Source organism: Hylaeus volcanicus, chromosome 3 (genome assembly GCF_026283585.1).
Source record: "Hylaeus volcanicus isolate JK05 chromosome 3, UHH_iyHylVolc1.0_haploid, whole genome shotgun sequence".
NCBI lineage: Eukaryota > Metazoa > Arthropoda > Insecta > Hymenoptera > Colletidae > Hylaeus > Hylaeus volcanicus.
The window spans coordinates 20,841,665-20,858,788 of record NC_071978.1 but is presented as its reverse complement, the minus strand read 5'-3'; the positions used below and the strand labels follow the sequence as shown (position 1 = coordinate 20,858,788).

The 17,124-nt window shown below is 43.8% G+C and overlaps 1 protein-coding gene across 4 annotated transcripts in view; it reads right to left on the bottom strand.

The window, feature by feature from the left end:
• Positions 1-6,116, bottom strand: part of LOC128874347 (uncharacterized) — a 52,852-nt gene extending 46,736 nt beyond the window's left edge. For all 4 annotated transcript variants that reach the window (XM_054119010.1, XM_054119012.1, XM_054119011.1 and 1 more), the window contains exon 1: positions 5,787-6,116. In XM_054119010.1, the coding sequence (XP_053974985.1) occupies positions 5,787-5,824 (38 nt within the window). In that variant the 5' untranslated portion in view covers positions 5,825-6,116. The remainder of the gene's footprint in view (positions 1-5,786) is intronic.
• Positions 6,117-17,124: the final 11,008 nt, after the last annotated feature.

The window sequence follows — 17,124 nt, the reverse complement described above, 5'->3', positions numbered from 1 at the left end:
ACCATAGCGAGCTGAAAAGAAGGCTAGGAATCTGCATTTGTCGTCGATCTTTACGCTCTCGTAGCTCAAGCCCTCAGGGGCTGTAGCACTGTTTGATCGTAGCTATAGCAGTGATGGGCAAAACCCTAAGTTTCGAATAAATCTGAAGTTTGCCGACGTGTTTGTCTCGTTTTCTCTTTTGAACATTTTCCAAAGAAAGAAACGAGACAAACACATCGGCAAACTTCAGGTTTATTCAAAGCCTAGGGTTTTGCCCATCTCTGCAGTGCAGTAAGGGTTTAGTAATCCCGAGGTACCCGAACTATAGAAGGACCCAATGGGTCCCAACAGACTATCGGCATCCCTGATTGGAGAATTTATGCAGAGAGCTATACAGGCTCTATCCTCTTCAAAGGGTCAAGACCAACAAAATTCCAAGATAAGACCCATACTAATCGCGACACTCTCGATTCCCTCACATTCGTGCATCTTCTCTTGAAAATACTATCCCACCGGAAATTATTATCTCAACCTTCGATGTTTGCCTGTAATACGAAATGATCGAGGAAGGCTATCGAGAATTTTTTCTGATCACGCATCGAGATCGTAATGTGATAGCCCCAAGCAGAACGCACGCTACCATCAAGCGCTGTACTTCAAAGAATCTTTACTCGTATCTACGAATTTCAATTTCCGTTAAATTGGCCCGATTTTCAATTTGTCATTAATTACTATCTATCACCGCCTATGAACGCGATTTTTGCAGCCCCTCGGGGGTTGTCGAGGCGCGAAAAATGTTTTTAAGCATTCAGCCCTCCGCCCCGACGCAACGCGTAACCTAGGAGATGCGTATCGATTCTGCGTTTCGCTTTTACGCGACACGGACAGGGCCGTTCCCGACCGATTCCAACATGGGGATGCACTTTGTATATAGCTCGTGGTGGGGCGAAAAGATAGGAGGGTAACGCGGCTGGAATTAATGCGGAATGACTAAGCAGCCGCTTGTCAGCCGGAACTAAGGAATGAGCGTTCCTCGCGCGCTATTGATAAAATACTCGGTGCCTGTACCGTGTTCCATCTATTGGCTTCAGTGGAAGATTCCTGCGTTTCTCTCTTATTAGACATTCTTCTGATTTATTTCCCTAGAAAAGACCAATCTCCCAGTTGCAATCAATCGACTGCTACAATATGGCAGAAGCAACGTCCCCTTTCAGAATTAATTCCAAGGAAAGGAATGCAATATCTCGCATTTTCCCTTTACACGATGTTTATGTGGGTTTTAAAGACTAGGACAATTTTTTTTATCTACGTATTGGCGGGTTAAAAACTTAGACTTCTTCTGATTTATTTCCCTAGAAAAGATCAATCTCGCAGTTGCAAACAATCGACTGCTACAATATGGCAGAATCAACGTCCCCTTTCAGAATTAATTCCAAGGAAAGGAATGCAATATCTCGCATTTTCCCTTTACACGATGTTTGTGTGGGTTTCAAAGACTAGGTCAATTTTTTCTAGTTGCGTATTGGTGGGTTAAAAATGGCTCTGGCATATTATGCTGATCTATTAAAGAGCCACATTTAGGAGGTTTTAACAAACTCTTTTTAAATTATTTAATATTTGCGTTCACTTAACATACAGTCAATAAATATTCATACCCTCCATGTATCCCGATAGATATTAGAATTAATTTTTCATTGTAAGTATTGTATGTCCGTGTGTGAAGTTCATTCATTTACAATGAAACATTTATTTGAGAATATCAAACCTATCATTTCATTTAGATAAATTTCTTCAAAAGACTTCCTCATGAGACAGACAACCTACCAATTAATTAATATGAACACAACCACCATTACCCACAGTTGAAAGACTATCTGCTACATTGTTTCCATGCCTCATTTTTAAAGAAACGTTTTCCCAGTCACACTGTGGTATTCGAAAACAAGTTTCTTCTGTTTTACGACGATAAATCACATTTCACCTATTCGCTGGAGGCAGAAGGCACGGAGGTGAAGTTGGGAGGGCGTGTTCTCTTTGCTCGCGGCCAAAGAGGTCCACAGTCTACCGTGACTTTTACGTGTCGCAATTCTTCTCTTCCTCAGACGTTCCAACTTTATTGTATCGTTTTCGTCGATCCTTACCGATCGCTTATTTATTAGCCCGCAACTTTCCTCAGTGAAAGTATCCTCCTTCCACGCGTTCTGTAATTCCCGAATGACGAACCGTCTGTTTTTCGGATCCATTGGACGTGCGCTGACTGAACGTGATTTTCTACGCTTTCTTGGTCGATCTGTAACTATCAGGAAGTCGTCGAGACCTCCGTACAAACGGAACGCTCGAAGATTGATTCGACGAACGCAACGCGGCGGGAAACTTCGTAGCCCAATTATTAAAAAATTTGTTTACCAGCTCCACTTGGGATTTTCCGCGTTTCGCGGTTAACGTGTAACTTTCGTTCGAATTGTTGAAAACTTGCGTGCAGATAGCACTCGGTGCCGAGTAGTTCGGTGAACAAGGCGGATGAGGAGGAACTTCGTAGCCCAATTGTTCGAATTTCGTCGGGGGGGCTTTATTGCTACATCCTCCATTGTGCTATCGTGGAACAAAGTTGGCCTTTTACCGTTCGTGGAACTTACCTCGCGAACCGTTCCACGTTTACGGTGTTATTTCTCTGTTTATTATTCGTTGCAGCATACTTCCGTTTTAATATTCGTGGCACTTGTTCGGGAACGGCATTTCAAATTCAATTGGATTTTACATTTTTATGAATGGGACGCGTTAAAAAGAATTCCTTTGCAAATTAAAACACCAGTTACTAGAATTCAAAGGAGTAAATGGAAATTGCGACGAACGCAAACTTTCCACGAATAATCGGAATAAAATTTCTTCGCACCTCCGAGACAGAGCTAACTCGGACTCTGAATTAATTCAATTAAATCTGAAAATCCAGCAGCATGGCGTCCCGTAGTCCTCGGAGGGACTGTTCCGTTCGAAATACCGGGAATGGTGGAATTCCAAGTAAAAACGAAACCACGCTAAAGTGGCGCGTTATCTGCGAATGACTCGGTAATAAGGGTAACCGATAGGCTAAAATATACGTGTTTCGCTGGCGTTGGCGGTAATAAGTTTTCGTGGCCTTCGATAAATCGAGTGCGTCATTCTGATATTCAAATGAGACAGGGACACCAACGGTGAAGATAGGCACGTAGGGATCCCAGTCGCGGCGAGAGAGAGGGAAACAGAGACAGAGAAGAGAGAAATAGAGAATGACTGCACTTAGGTCCTTTCGTTACGGAGCGGAGCTGCGGTCAATGGCTGCGGTATCCGCAGGTTCAAGGAAAGCGGGCTGGTCTGATTCGACATCGCGTCGTTTCTGGGGGAACTGAACAGGTGACGCGCTCGTGAAAATGCAGGTTAATAGAATACCGTGTAGAAAGAGTCACGGAATCACCAGCACGCGTCCACCTCTGACGAAAACGTTCGAGAACGTTCGAAAATATTCCAGAAGAACGACGAAGCCTGGCGATCGAAAAAATATGAAAAATACGCAGCCCGCGGGTACGCTCTGCTGGAATTAATTGCAAGCGGTCAAGGACGCTCGGTGACCGACCAAACGAGGACGATAACCGCTGGGACGCTGATGGAGAAAGTTTATACGAATAATAAATTGGCGTACGGGAATTTACGTTGATGTTTATCGGGACCGAACGACCAAACTAGAAACGCAGGCGGTACTGGTAGTGCTAGTTGGAATTGTTTGGACACATGGGTTAGATAAGAAATAATCTAGAACGAATTCATTTGGAATACTCATTTCAAACTATTCACTCGTACCAAAACTATGTGTAGTAGAAGTAGTACCAGAGTTATTTCGAAAGCTACATATATAGTGGTTCATTTTAGAATTAATTCAAAATAACTATATAATGGAGTTACTTTCAGAATTAATTTAAAATAGCTGTACTTAAAGAAATTATGCAAAAAGGAGTCAATTCCAAAATTAGTACGAAAGTTCCATAATGAAACGAGTTTTGGATTTAATTGAAAACGGCGTACAATAGAGTTTTGTCCACTTCTGCCGCAGGACATAGTGTCACATCAGGAGCCAATTGTTTCCGAGCCACCGTCGCTGTTGCGGCAACAAATCTCATTGTTACCAGCTCTTTCATAAGCGCGTAAACCTATTCGTGGGGCACTTTGCAGCCGGGACAGTCTTATCGATCACGCGAAACGAGCTCGTAATTTCTCTCCTCCCTCCCACGTAGTTATCACGAATTCGAAGATTCGTTTACCCCCAGCGAGCACAACGCCCTGTGCAAACAGTGGTCGCTCGATAAAAACGCATCTGGTGTTTGTTTCTCCACCGCGCCACGCTCCAAAAAGTTCCCTAATCGTTAAAATTCAAACAATATAATCAAATAAATACACCCACGATCGAAATCCACGTCGATTCGATTTAATTCAGAAAACGTCTAACGCCTCCAAACACTGCCATCTTGAGATACGCCTTTTCGGCCCAGGGGCGGCAGTGTCGCGCGTTTCCGCGTTATTATGTCACAGATATTTCTTAAACGACGCGTCACGAGCACGATCGTCGATCGAGGTTGGCGTAGCAGCGCGAAACGAGCCCGTCGAATCGAAAATTTTGAAACCCGTGAAATCGATTCGCGGCACGGGAAGTGGGCGCCTTTCTTTCCTTGACGCGGCAACCGTTCCGTGAACAAATATTCCGCAAAAACGGCTTATTCCGGCGCCGCTGGCCGATCGGACGCGATACACACACCGCGACGTCGCCGTCCCCATGGAGGACAGTTCAACCGAACCTCCTGGGGTCCGGCTGCATAGCAACAAACCGATCGATCGAACCTGCGGGCATTTTCGGAGGCGAACTTGTCCACGACCGTCGAACAAAGGTTTCCATAACCCTTTCGTCGTTGACGATGCGCGGAACCTCGATACTGTCTCGATTTTTTAAGTATCGATGGAAGTAAAAATTAAGGCTTTGGAAGATAGTTACTAGAAGGGAGGGCAGAAATGGGCGAAATGTCGCGAAAGAGCATCCATGTTACATAGATGAACATATATTGGTCATAATTTAATTTATTCACCTAGTAAAATCTCTATGATGTTGGAAGTTTGATATCTATGATGAAGACTCCCTTTTTCGAATTTTCGAATTTTTAAACTGTAGTATTTTATTCTTTATTTGAATTTCGCCCATCCCTGTATGTGGTACATCGCGATTAACCCGGGCACTAGGTCCTGGTTCAGATACTCGCTCTAAGAGACTTGCAAGCTGTCCCCCTGCACATGGGAGCTCCTTTTGGTTGAAGGACCCCACAGCGAAAGGGTTAGTACTGTAACATTGTGTTCTTCTTTATACGTATAGACACCAGCAGTGACGGATACGAGAGGGGCTAGAGAGTCTTCCCTCCAATTTCCTCCCAAAGAATCTTCCAATTCTCACTAGCAAATTCATCACCTATACTAAAAGCCCTCATACTAAATCAACTTCGCAAAACTATCCTCTCTCAAAAACCCAGAAAAGTTCAGCAAAGCAGCAAGAGAAATCTCCCCAGAATTCTCTCACCTTGAACACCTACAACAATATCGCGATACAGTGCACAACTCGAAAGGTTAACGACACTCGCCTCGGCCAACTATTCCCCAATCCTCCCCAGCCCCTCCCCTTCCCGGATTCGCCACTGCGTCAAGATTTTTGATTAATCGGAGGTGAAACCGCGAGCGTCCAGATCAGAATCAGAAACCTCCGCCCGGGGATAAGTATCGATCTAGTTTTCCCATACCGGTGCATGAAGGCGGCAGTCGACATGTTACTATCCATGGGGTGGTTCCATAAATCGCAGCCCTCCTACGGCACCAGGCTCTCTGTAACACTGGACCGTTTTTTCCCGCCGTCGCCGAAACTCGAGTCGCACCCTTTTTTCCCCCGTTGACGGTTTGGAAAACGCGAATCGGCGATCGCGCACGCCTAACTGGACCCACGAATTGCCTCTGCACCTCTGGCACAACTAAGGGCGGGGGAATATCCGCGGAATCTGACCGTGGATGGGCGACGAATGTTTTTCCCCGACACCTGCACGACTTGGCAGGTTGGAACCGACGGGTGAACTGAAGTCAGAATGCGCATTCGTCGGTTTCCATAGTAGTGGCCGACGGTGATGGTGGTGGAGCGGCGGTCGTGGTGGTGGTCGACGGTGTAGGGAACGTTTGCTTGTGGCGGTGCAACGGAGGAGCTCCGGTAGCTACGAGGATGGTGGGGATTGACAGAACAGACCGTCTGCCCCGGCTCTCTGCCGCGTTCACAACCAGGTGCCAGGGAACCTAAGGTTCCATTCACATGGCGCGGTGTCTCGGCCGATGAGCTTTCGGAGATCGATGCCACCATGGTCGACCCCTATACCCCGACGTGGGCGTTTTTGGGTGAGCTTCGAGGAACGTTTTCGCGACGTTTCGCGAATCTGATCGTGTACCTCGCTGTTATCGAATGTAGGTGGAAGAAAAGCATTGTTTCGAGGGAGGTGGAATTGGACTTTTTCTTCGGGGTTTTCACGTTTCGTCATGTTTCGAGATGTCTTGAGTCTAAAACGCACTGAGGTTGAGTTCCGTGTGCATAGGCGGGAGGGTGTGTGAGGGTGCGTTGGCCTTGTTCGTGATTGTTTTCAACCCCTACGTGGGATCTTCGATTCATGCATTCCATCTTTTGTAAGATGGAAATTTAAGTTGATGTTACCCTCCAAGGTTGACAAATGGTGAACATTGATATCACATCTGCGAACTGTAACGTAAATTATATCTACCCTCCATCTACTTCGATACACCTTTCATCTCTGGCCCCATCGATCGATTATGCGAAAATTCGTTTATCGGAAATGTCTTGTCCCTCCATTACGTCCACTAATCAACGCTCCACCGTATCACGTTTACTCTCCTTTGCCAATTACATCGATTAAACAACCGAATATTGGAAACATATTACTCACTAAATACACGAAGGTACACCCTAAGTAACTACGTTATGTCACACATGCATGTGAACATGATCCAAGCTTAGTCTCATACTTTAGATACTGCAAAAGTATATTCTGATTACAAATTGCATACCTCATCTAAAACCTACACCTGCGTACAATTACGTTCTTTGAAACAGTTACCAGTCCTCTTTTAGCCACTTTTATCACAGCTCTTTAGCTCATAATAATTACCACGAGAGAATCAGTGCTCTTAACAAAGGTAAAATTTATTATTATTACCATGAATTATAATCCATCGTACGACGTGCATCCACATTCTTCGCGCTTCAAAATCAAGGCAACCACCTCGAGCAATAATTTCCTCCTCTGAATTCACCCCTGAGGTCGTGCCTGCTAATAACACCCTGCATTAGCGTTGTTTATAGCCGTACACTTCTAAATTATCGTCCGAGACAGCATTTACCCGCCATCTCCAATCACAACGCCGATTGCTCGATCGCTGTTTTCGCTACTTACAATCGAAGATTTACGCCGAGCGATTCTTATTTGCTTTCCCTTTTTCAACGTCGCAGCGTCCAACGTTTTGGGGACGAATCGCGCGCGCTGAACTTTAATAACTTTCTTGTAGGCGTCCGACGCGGTTACGGCATCGCGTTACAGCGAAACCACGCAAATATGTTTTCCTCGTGGCGTATCTGCCGTCTATCGTGTAATCAGTTATAAAACGATCCGCCCTTTTCCTCTGCCTTTTCTCCTGTGCGGTAACCTCGACGAGCGTGAGCCAACAAGCGTGCAGACGCGATCCTCGAATCGCTAAATGGATCTCGCGTGGTTGCAGCCGAATTTTTTCATCGAACGTATTTGCTTAAGATGGAGGAGAGATCCTTCGATGGTCTGATCCATCGCTGAACAGGATTTATGGAGAGGGTTCGAGGGAGAGGGGGTGGCGAAGGATGTGGATGTTTGCCAACCCTTTCCGCAGATGCTGGGGCACATATGTCTTAGTAATGCTTGAGGAATGCTGCGATTGCCAAAAAATATTCAACTATTTGTAGTCCGAACTTTGATATTTCACTTTAGCAGATATTTCACGTTAGCATGGTTCTGGGCTGTATAGTAGCTTATATTTTCCCTTGGAACGTGGTGAACTAGTGCACAAAGTTTCATTTAGATTGGACAAATATAGCAGGAGTTGTAGAGACATTACAAACACCCATAGCTTGAGTCCTCGCCAGACTATCCCCTTAAGGGGTAGCGCCAACGAACTAGACACTATCTTCACGAATATTTTCAAACAACACCCTCGATCGAAACGATCATCTTCCTATGAATAATGGATACCCTCTTTACCCTCTTGACATAAAAGTCACCATTATTTACGATCCCAGTATCTCTTAGAATTAAAATACGTACCACATCGAAGTGAGACAGCGTACTTGTATTTTAAAATCTATTTGCATATAAAAATTCCTTTAGAGTGTATACATATATTCGATTAGAGCAGCAAAAAACATCCTTTAAAAATTCGTCGCTGTGGAGGTTGAAGTGTCTTCAATATTTGTATACCATTTCGTTGAATTATATAATTCCCAATGGCCCAAGAACGAAAGTTCAGCCCCAGAGATTTTCACCAGGCTGGAGTTAATCCAGCGCGGCTGCACTCGGCCACGGTTTATTTGTCGCGTCAATTAACGGTACGAGGGGAAACGTTTTTACCAGATTCTTGGCAAATATTTTCGTTTCGCCGTTATTCACCGCGAAAAATGGCGATCCGCTCGGTCGAATCCGCGTTGTAAGAGCGCACATCCGTGCCCCCAGGAGTCCGGTGGTGCATTCTCGTTTCGCGGTGCAAGGAATCTCGCGGGGCGGAAAGTGGAGCAGCGGAACGAGCGTACAAGCACGTTCCACGGTTCTCGCGTGGCAGGAAAACAGGGAGCAAGAGCAAGATACGTGGGGAAGGGAGAGATTAAATGGAAAAGGAAGTAATAACGAAGAGTCTCGAAGACTTGGTAGAAAGCGCGCGCGCGCGTGACCTCTCTCGCTTGTCTTCGGCTTCTTTTCCATGCAGCGACGAATGAAAGGGGTCCCCTGCCACCGAGGGCGATTCGCTTGATGAATTAGGGGGGAGTGGATACGCACACTTGGGGTGACACACCTTTTTGGAGGGAATTTTTTAAAATTAAATGGACGAGTGAATATTCCAGAATCTTTCATTGAAATGTACTCTGATAGGAACTGGTAGAATTTGAGTTTTTAATGAAACATAAAGGATGGGGAATCCATCGAATGTTTTTAGTTTAGAGAACAGTTTAAGTGACTACTAGTATTTTGTTATTAAGAAACGAATTCTTGAAGTTCATACAGAACTTGTAATGATATTTTTCAAGGGCCTCTGAGTTTTTTTTTTTAATTATATAAATGGCAGGGTGAGCCACTCGATTGTAACTTTAAGTAACTTTCGAAACGATTCTATTGTTTACCCGTACTGGAAATAAGCTTCTGTCTTCTGAGTAGTGAAAAGTTAGTGCTTTGTCAGAGTAGTTTTAACCCTGATAAGTGTAAGATTCATCCCAATAATATTCCATGCGAATACAACTAGACTTGTTATACCATGTGTTTTATGGTCGTGTATATATGTCAAGTTTTGAGATTAAAAAAGCACGTGCCACGAGTATGTATCTGAAGAATGCAGTGGCGCCTGAAGAGCGGGTTAGTGGGTTCGTCAGTCAGAGTTGAAGAGTCAGGGGGTTAGACCTGAAGAGTCGAAAAGTTCAGCGGAGTCGAAGACAGGGGATGACGGGTACAGAATGATAGCGAAGAGGGCCTGAACTAGTTCAAGTGTCTCCAGAAATTGAGCTTGTTTTTTACTTAATGTCTTTGAGACTAGTCATTTGCCCGATCGCATTATAAATAGACACAAATAAACATCGATAGGTTACGTTAAGCGCAATCATGTAAGGAGCGCAAAGGTAACTTCTGTTTAACCTGTCCGATCCGTGCATTCCCACATTGTTACGATAGAGCATCTCGATTCGTCGTATCGCCCTCGTACGCAAGAGCAGAACAGTCTCGTCGCCAACAATGGTTACATGACGCAAACGCGACAATATTAGCTTGCATAATGGTTCGGTCGGTCTCAGGGCAATTGCATTGGCCTACTCGTAGTTGCTTCCCGGGTTCGAGTACAATTTAATTTGCAACGGAGTGTCGCCCAAAGTGCTTCCCCGACTTCTCTCCGTTTCACCTGGACGACTTCCGACCGTTTCCGGCCTATTCGGATATAATGCTCGAGACGAAATCAATACCTAGATAGATATCTCGTCTACTCCCTATTTCCCTGCGCGCTGCACCCCCTCCCTGTGGTGTCTCCTCTTTTTCCCTCCTCGTTCTCCCTTCCCGGTGGAGGAAATCCAACGTCAGCAGGGCGGAAAGTGTGCCAATAAGGAGAACAAGAACGCAGGTAGACGTCGAAAGGCCCACGGCGTACGAAATCCAATTTTCAGAGTACTCAGACATGCGAATGTCTCGGTGGACCCTTGCTGGTCCAATTAACGATTCTTACTTCCATCGCAGGAAATAATTTGTTGCGGAATATTTACGTGGAAAAATACCGTACAGTATTGGCGCTTCATCCAGGGATGCAGACTGCGTTACTGACGAGCACACCTCTGGAGGAACGCCAAACGTTTGATATCCGTTGAATAGTAGGCTTCGAAGGGCCACTATGTTAATTAAAATTACCGTTGGAGATCAGCTGCGGTTCTTTGGAAGGGAAATATCAATAACATATAAATTAGAAGCGTTTCCTGAATTTTTAGATGGCACCCCAAGAAAATTGCTTTAAAGGTCCCCACTTGTTCTTATTATTAAAAGAATTTGAATGAACTCAATTGTTTTCTTTCTTTGCAACTTGCAAGGCATTTACTTTGAAATTTCAAGTTGATACTACTGTCAACTGTCGTCAATAGTATTATTGATTACCTAGACACTTCATGATTAGGGCGTCCTGCTGTTAAAATTAAATCATCCCACGCGCACGTTAAGATTTAATATTCAACACGAACGTAGGGGTAGAGACGGGATGAGTATCGTCAGGCTCGATTTCAATCGTTTCTCGCGGCAAACGACTTTCAGTTTTTCCGAAGTGGGATGCCGCGCAAGCGACGCAGAAAAGAATGGAGGTAAGTAGACTGTACGTGGGTACTCGTCGAGATCGGACCACGGGACGAGTGGCATTATACCCGTAGTGTGTTGCGATTCATTCGTCATTGTCCAGGAGAACCCTTTGTGGCAACGCGCGGGAACGGCTCACGGCGTACAGGCTTATTCGGTGGAGAATAGTCATGCACGTACGCACGTGCGCGTGGGATTACGCGCACTCACACTTTGAACGTTTCTGCGTGCACTTAAGGAGGTATTCGTTTCCTTTCGAGCCGAAAACAGGCGATACTCCTGAATTGTTTGCTTCCTTGGGACTATAAAGCGTTTAAAATGTACCAGTTTGCTCGCTTGCCATTCTGTGCCGAATCGACCACTTCGGAGGGGTGTCTGGAATTATTATGGTATAGGGGTATATAGTTTACATGAAATTAGGGGAGGTTTAAGTCATAATTTTATTAGATTCATGATTATTAAAAAGATACACGTCTTCAAAGTTTGCAGATTTTCCAGTGTTTACAGAACTTTCCTTCACACGTGAATTTTTACTCCGAATCTATTAGAAACACAAAGCACTTCCTTTTTTTTCTCGATCGCGAAAAATGAGCCTTTATTTTTTTCGAAATACGATTATACTATTTGCAGCGTGAAAATGGGGAAATAGTGCGCGTGCTCGGTAGCTGAACTTCAAAGCGATGCCGCATACCAACCACTAGCACGCTACAGAGTATTAGTAATGGATTGTAAAAATTCATGTTTGATGTACAATTTGTTTCTGGACCGTGTTAAATCGGAATCGTGCGATAAATGACCGTGTAAAGGAAGAATCGCGTGTAGTAAGAGTACACGCGAACAGCGTGAAAACTTGTCGCGGCTCGTGTGTGTGCGTATGTGCATGCGGGCCGTGCACGGAACCCGCGGGCCGAATAATAATACCGACTGCAGAAAATCGCGGTGAAAGTAGAGTTTGAGTAAAAAGCAACCGGCGAAAGGGAGGGGCGAGACGTCGCGCCGATTTTCGGCGCGTTTGAGCGCATGATTTCGGGGCTTGGTTCAAGTCACTAGTGCCAGTGTTTCTCAAACTTTGCCCCTCTTACTATTTTCTTGTTCATTTTGTATTGAAAATTTATAGAGGAAAATTGAACGCTCGTGCTGGACGGTCACGTTGTGGTAGATGCTTGAAGAAAAAAGAAAATAAATATTTGTTATCCTTTAAATTTTCTAACCGCGACCCACTTGAACGGGGCACATAACTCATTGAGGCCCACCAGCCTCTCCCTCGCCCATAAGTCATATTTCACCGTCGGAGGCGAAGTTGCAGATGCCTCGAGGTGTTGTATCGCTTTCCAGTGGTCCGCAGACGAAGCTGATTTTCTTTGTTCTCAGCCCTCCATAGGAATTTTCAAATAAAAATAATATTTTCGTCATCCCTTTTGGAACTGAAACCTCCAAATCGAATCAATAACTTCTTGCTATTAATTCCGAGGAAACGACAAAATTCTAAAAACTTTTCAAATTGGTAGTCTTTCATGGGAGGAACAGTTAGGCCTCTTCCAACTGTTGCGAGCAACCAGAAAAATTGGTAGATAGACAAGCGGGGAAAAAACGTTGACGATGCTTAGGTGGAAAATCTCGCGGTACGCACGAGTCGTTCGAACGCCTTCGGAATGGCAGCCAGTCACGCCTCGGCGCAAAGACGTAGGGTGACGCACGCTGGGGTGAATAAACCTAAAGGGAAGGAAGCCTGAGCCCCGTCACGATGACACACACACCAATAGAAAATTGCGAACGCGCACGATGCACAAGGGATCCCGCGGGATAATTAGACGCACGGTATACGACGAGCGCGACTCTCGGGGAAATTCGATCAAATACGAAGATAGACTCGCTCTTGACGGGGTAGTCGGTCGGGGGAATTTTCTGGAGAGTTGTACGGTGTGTCCAGGACTGAGGGAGGTTTTCTAAATGACTGTACCACTTGCCCTCGAGGGGTGGAAAATTTGGCAAGAGCGGTCCTTTGCACGCGTGGCGTTTTGAATCTTTTAGATCGCCCGCCATGTGGCGTGTCTCGACTGTGCATCATGAAGTCATAAAGAAAGAGCTCTATTCTTCAGGGTTCTATAGTCTTGAGCCATTCTCAGACCTACAGTTGTTGAAAATATTAAAATTCAGAACTGGAAGGGTGAGATAAAATTGATATTCCTGACAAAACGAGTAACGAGTCTCATTTGCTTGCGATAACTTTTAGTTGTGTGCACCTGTATGAATTATTACGTATCAGATTATTTCCCTCTAATGTTTTATATACATTATTATAAATCTATTTCATATATATTAATATTTTTATCACTCCACGTTGATGTATCGACGTTGCATTTTCATCGAGGACTGTACCGGCGTTCGATAATTAAACTGAAAATAAAAAAACAAGCTGGTAGAGCGCGACGAAGGTTTATTTTGGCCAGGCGCCTGAATTACGGCAACCCGTCGTGCTTCAACGCAAGGAGACGCGCAGACCGACAACAAAGGGGTGAATAAGCTGTGGACAAACATACACCAAGGGTCATTATCCGACACGCACAGTTTGAAACGGGAAACCCAAGGACAATCTATGAATTTATATCTTCCGTTTAGAATAATTTATCATTTCTGACAAGGGAGTTATATATATTCTCTTGGATGTGGGAAGAACACTTATTAAAAGCCTAAATTTGTTCCTACAAAGAGATTCAGAATATCGAATATATATTTTAATGTTTCATTTTAATTGTCTGTGATGTATCACGTGTAATACATTTAGAGAACAATGAAATACTTCGATATAAGGCCGATTTATCGGTCTCTACTTTACAGCACTCCAAGGTCGATACGTTGTTGCTAAAAAATTAAATTCTACAGCATTACTCATCTCAATAGCCTTGAATGATACACAACTATCTCTATCTTCTACACTCTTCGGTGTAAAGGAGAAATCTCAGCAATTTACGATCTTTCCAGCAAAAAGGAAAAGTAAAACTGTTTTCTTGAGCCGATATTTCTTGCGTTCACTGTACCACCAATGACCGTCTGGGATATCGACGCGCAGCCTTCTCTCTATGCAGCTCGGATTGGTCCATCGTGTCTTTGTATCGGTGGTTCCAACAACGTGCTGGCTGTTTCCGAAACAAAAGCTATATACGCCCTCTCATTACCGAAGATTGTGGCTACGTCACTCGACTCTGGCTGCTTTTTAAGATTGACAATCTTCTTGTTTTCAAACAGCCGATATTCATGTCACGTTATATGGTGAAAAATGCTGTGAGGCGATGAAATGGGTGGGTAGTAATAGAATAAATATGTCCCGTTACACAGCTTGTCGTAAGATATTTTTTTATATTTTAATATCTTGTGATTGGAACAATTAAAACTTAATCCGAAATAATTAAACGTTTATGATACATACAGTATCATTTAGTATTCAATTAAATATTAATAATAATTACGGTTAGGAATAAATATTCATTCGAGACATTAATCGTGAGAAATTTGTCAATATTTTAATATCTGCTGATTGCACCAACTAAATATTAATTTCTGACAATAGTTAAATTAATTATTAACAATACTTATTATTCAAACAATGATGGGAAATATGATTATGGTGTGGTATTAATGTTTTGTAAATTCTTTTGTGGATGGATCCAACGAGCCTTCGAATCGACATGTCACGACATGTCACGCGGTTGTTGTTCACCCTTCCCCTTCTCTACTTCGAGAGGCACAAACAATCTACGACGCACGACCATGTCCTAGCAGGTATGCGAGGAGCGAGAGCTCATTCATCGTTGATCCTTCGTTCGATATGGATCTCGCGATCGCGCGTCCGCGTCTCGCGTCCCTCCTATTTGTAGTTTCCCTTAGTATCTTAGTTTGGTTTGGTTAGTTTTAAGGCATGCGTGTACGAGTGTCTCCTCTGCCAAATAATTATTAATCAACTTGTTTTGTTTGTTCGTAAGTCCATATTGGTCTCGCAACTTCGTGCTCCACTTCGGTCACTACTGCTTGATGTGATAAGTGTTGTGACCAACCATGTGACTGGCCGAGATCGGTTGCCGTCCTCTAGTGGGTCTGATTTGAGAGAGGGTCAATCGACGCATCCGAGAATCTTCTACTCTCTGTACGCGTCAGGCGAAGTCCAGGCTCCCGGCGCAGCGCAGCTCAAAAGAGCCGTCAGACGGATGCAAGTCGTGTCCTGGACTCCTGACGTTGTGCAGAGAGTAGAACTCCGTTTCGGGACTCTACGACCGTCAGACATACCTGGTGTCGCCAGGGCAGGGCAACCTGACGCGGTGCTACCTACGTCGTACACTGTAAGGTCGGATCCGGGCTCTCGGCAACAGGTATGCAGGGAGTAGAGTACTGGCGGAGACGTTGATCGTCTTTCTCTCTAATCAGATCCACCAGAGGAAACGGGACTGACTCTGTAAGTCCAGTTACATGGTCGCGTCGTGTCGCGATTTCCATTTAGCTTCCATTTAGTTCAAATAATTATTTGGCAGAGTCAGACATAGACTATGGAAATCAAAGGGACTTTGTTTTCTTTGATTTCCACGGTTTCGTACTTAGTATTAAGCTCGTTGCTCTACGTAGAGTATGCATCTACGTGTGTATACTCTATGTACAGGGAGATCGAAGGAACTTTGATTCCTTCTATCTCCGGGTCTCCAGTCGCAGCAACCTCCACGTGGTGAGACCTGGTAATCGGTATTACTCGTGACGAACAATCATTCGTCGCGAATAATACCGAGAACTAATGGCTGCGAACTTGTAATAAGATCTTTAGATATAAAATGTGCAAAGTGTAAAGTGTTAAAGTGTAAAGTGCAAAAGTGCAAAAGTGTAAAGTGTAAAGTGTAAAGTGAGAATAGATTTAGATTAGCAGGAATATAATTAGTTCTCAGAAAAATTCACTTCTATAGATTATGTATTAACATTGATATATTTTTATTGCAAAATGTTAGTCAATTTTCACAACAATTTCTATATTTAAACTATAGATCAAACTACGAAATACGTATTTTCTGAAATGTTGTTTTCTTGCATTACATAAAATTATCCTATTTGTAATGTACCTGCATTCTGTGCGAAATGGAATCATTAAACCCGTATAATCTAAGAACTGCAAAAATTGTATATCGTTTCTAATAAAACAAAGGTGAGTATTATACGTGTTGATATTCAATTCTTTAGTAATATATTCCGAGAATGTTTGCACAATTTGAACTGTCGAAAACTTGGGATCGATATGCATGTTTCGACATTTTTTCAGATCAAGATCGAGATCGTAGAAATCACGTCTCGTCCTTCTAACACAATCTAATATCTCCTTTACACTTCCTGACATTTCCTGACAGCTCCTAATACACACTAACAGCTCCTACCACCCTCTAACACCTTCAAACACTCTCTATCGTCTCCAAACACCCCCTAACACCTCCCAACCCTTCCCCCCTCCTAATATCTCTTAACAACTCCTAAGGGCTCCAGACAGTTCCCTTTATTTCTCTTCAATTTCTAGAATGTTTCCTATTAATTTCCCTCCTTTCCCTGACACATCTCTTCGCTTTCGTTCATGAGATCCGGATACAATAGGTAAGTTTCGAGATAGAATTAAAAATTATAATACCTCTCCGAATATCATGATTTCCTGATACAAACGGTAAGTTTCAAACCAGAATAAAAATTATGATACTTCCTCGATCAACACGTTTTGCTAATATAAGAGGTAAGTATCGATATTCAATTAAAAGTCATGCCCAAATTTTTATTTTGGTATCAGGAGAACATGATATCCGAAGAGGTGGCACGTTTGCGCCTACGGACAGGCAACCGGGACGACAGATCTGTCAGAACTGGTTGCCTAATTCAAGGGGCTAATTTTCTGTACATTTCGGAATTCTAGCCGATTTTACATTTTGGTATCAGGAGAACATGATATGCGAAGAGGTGGCAC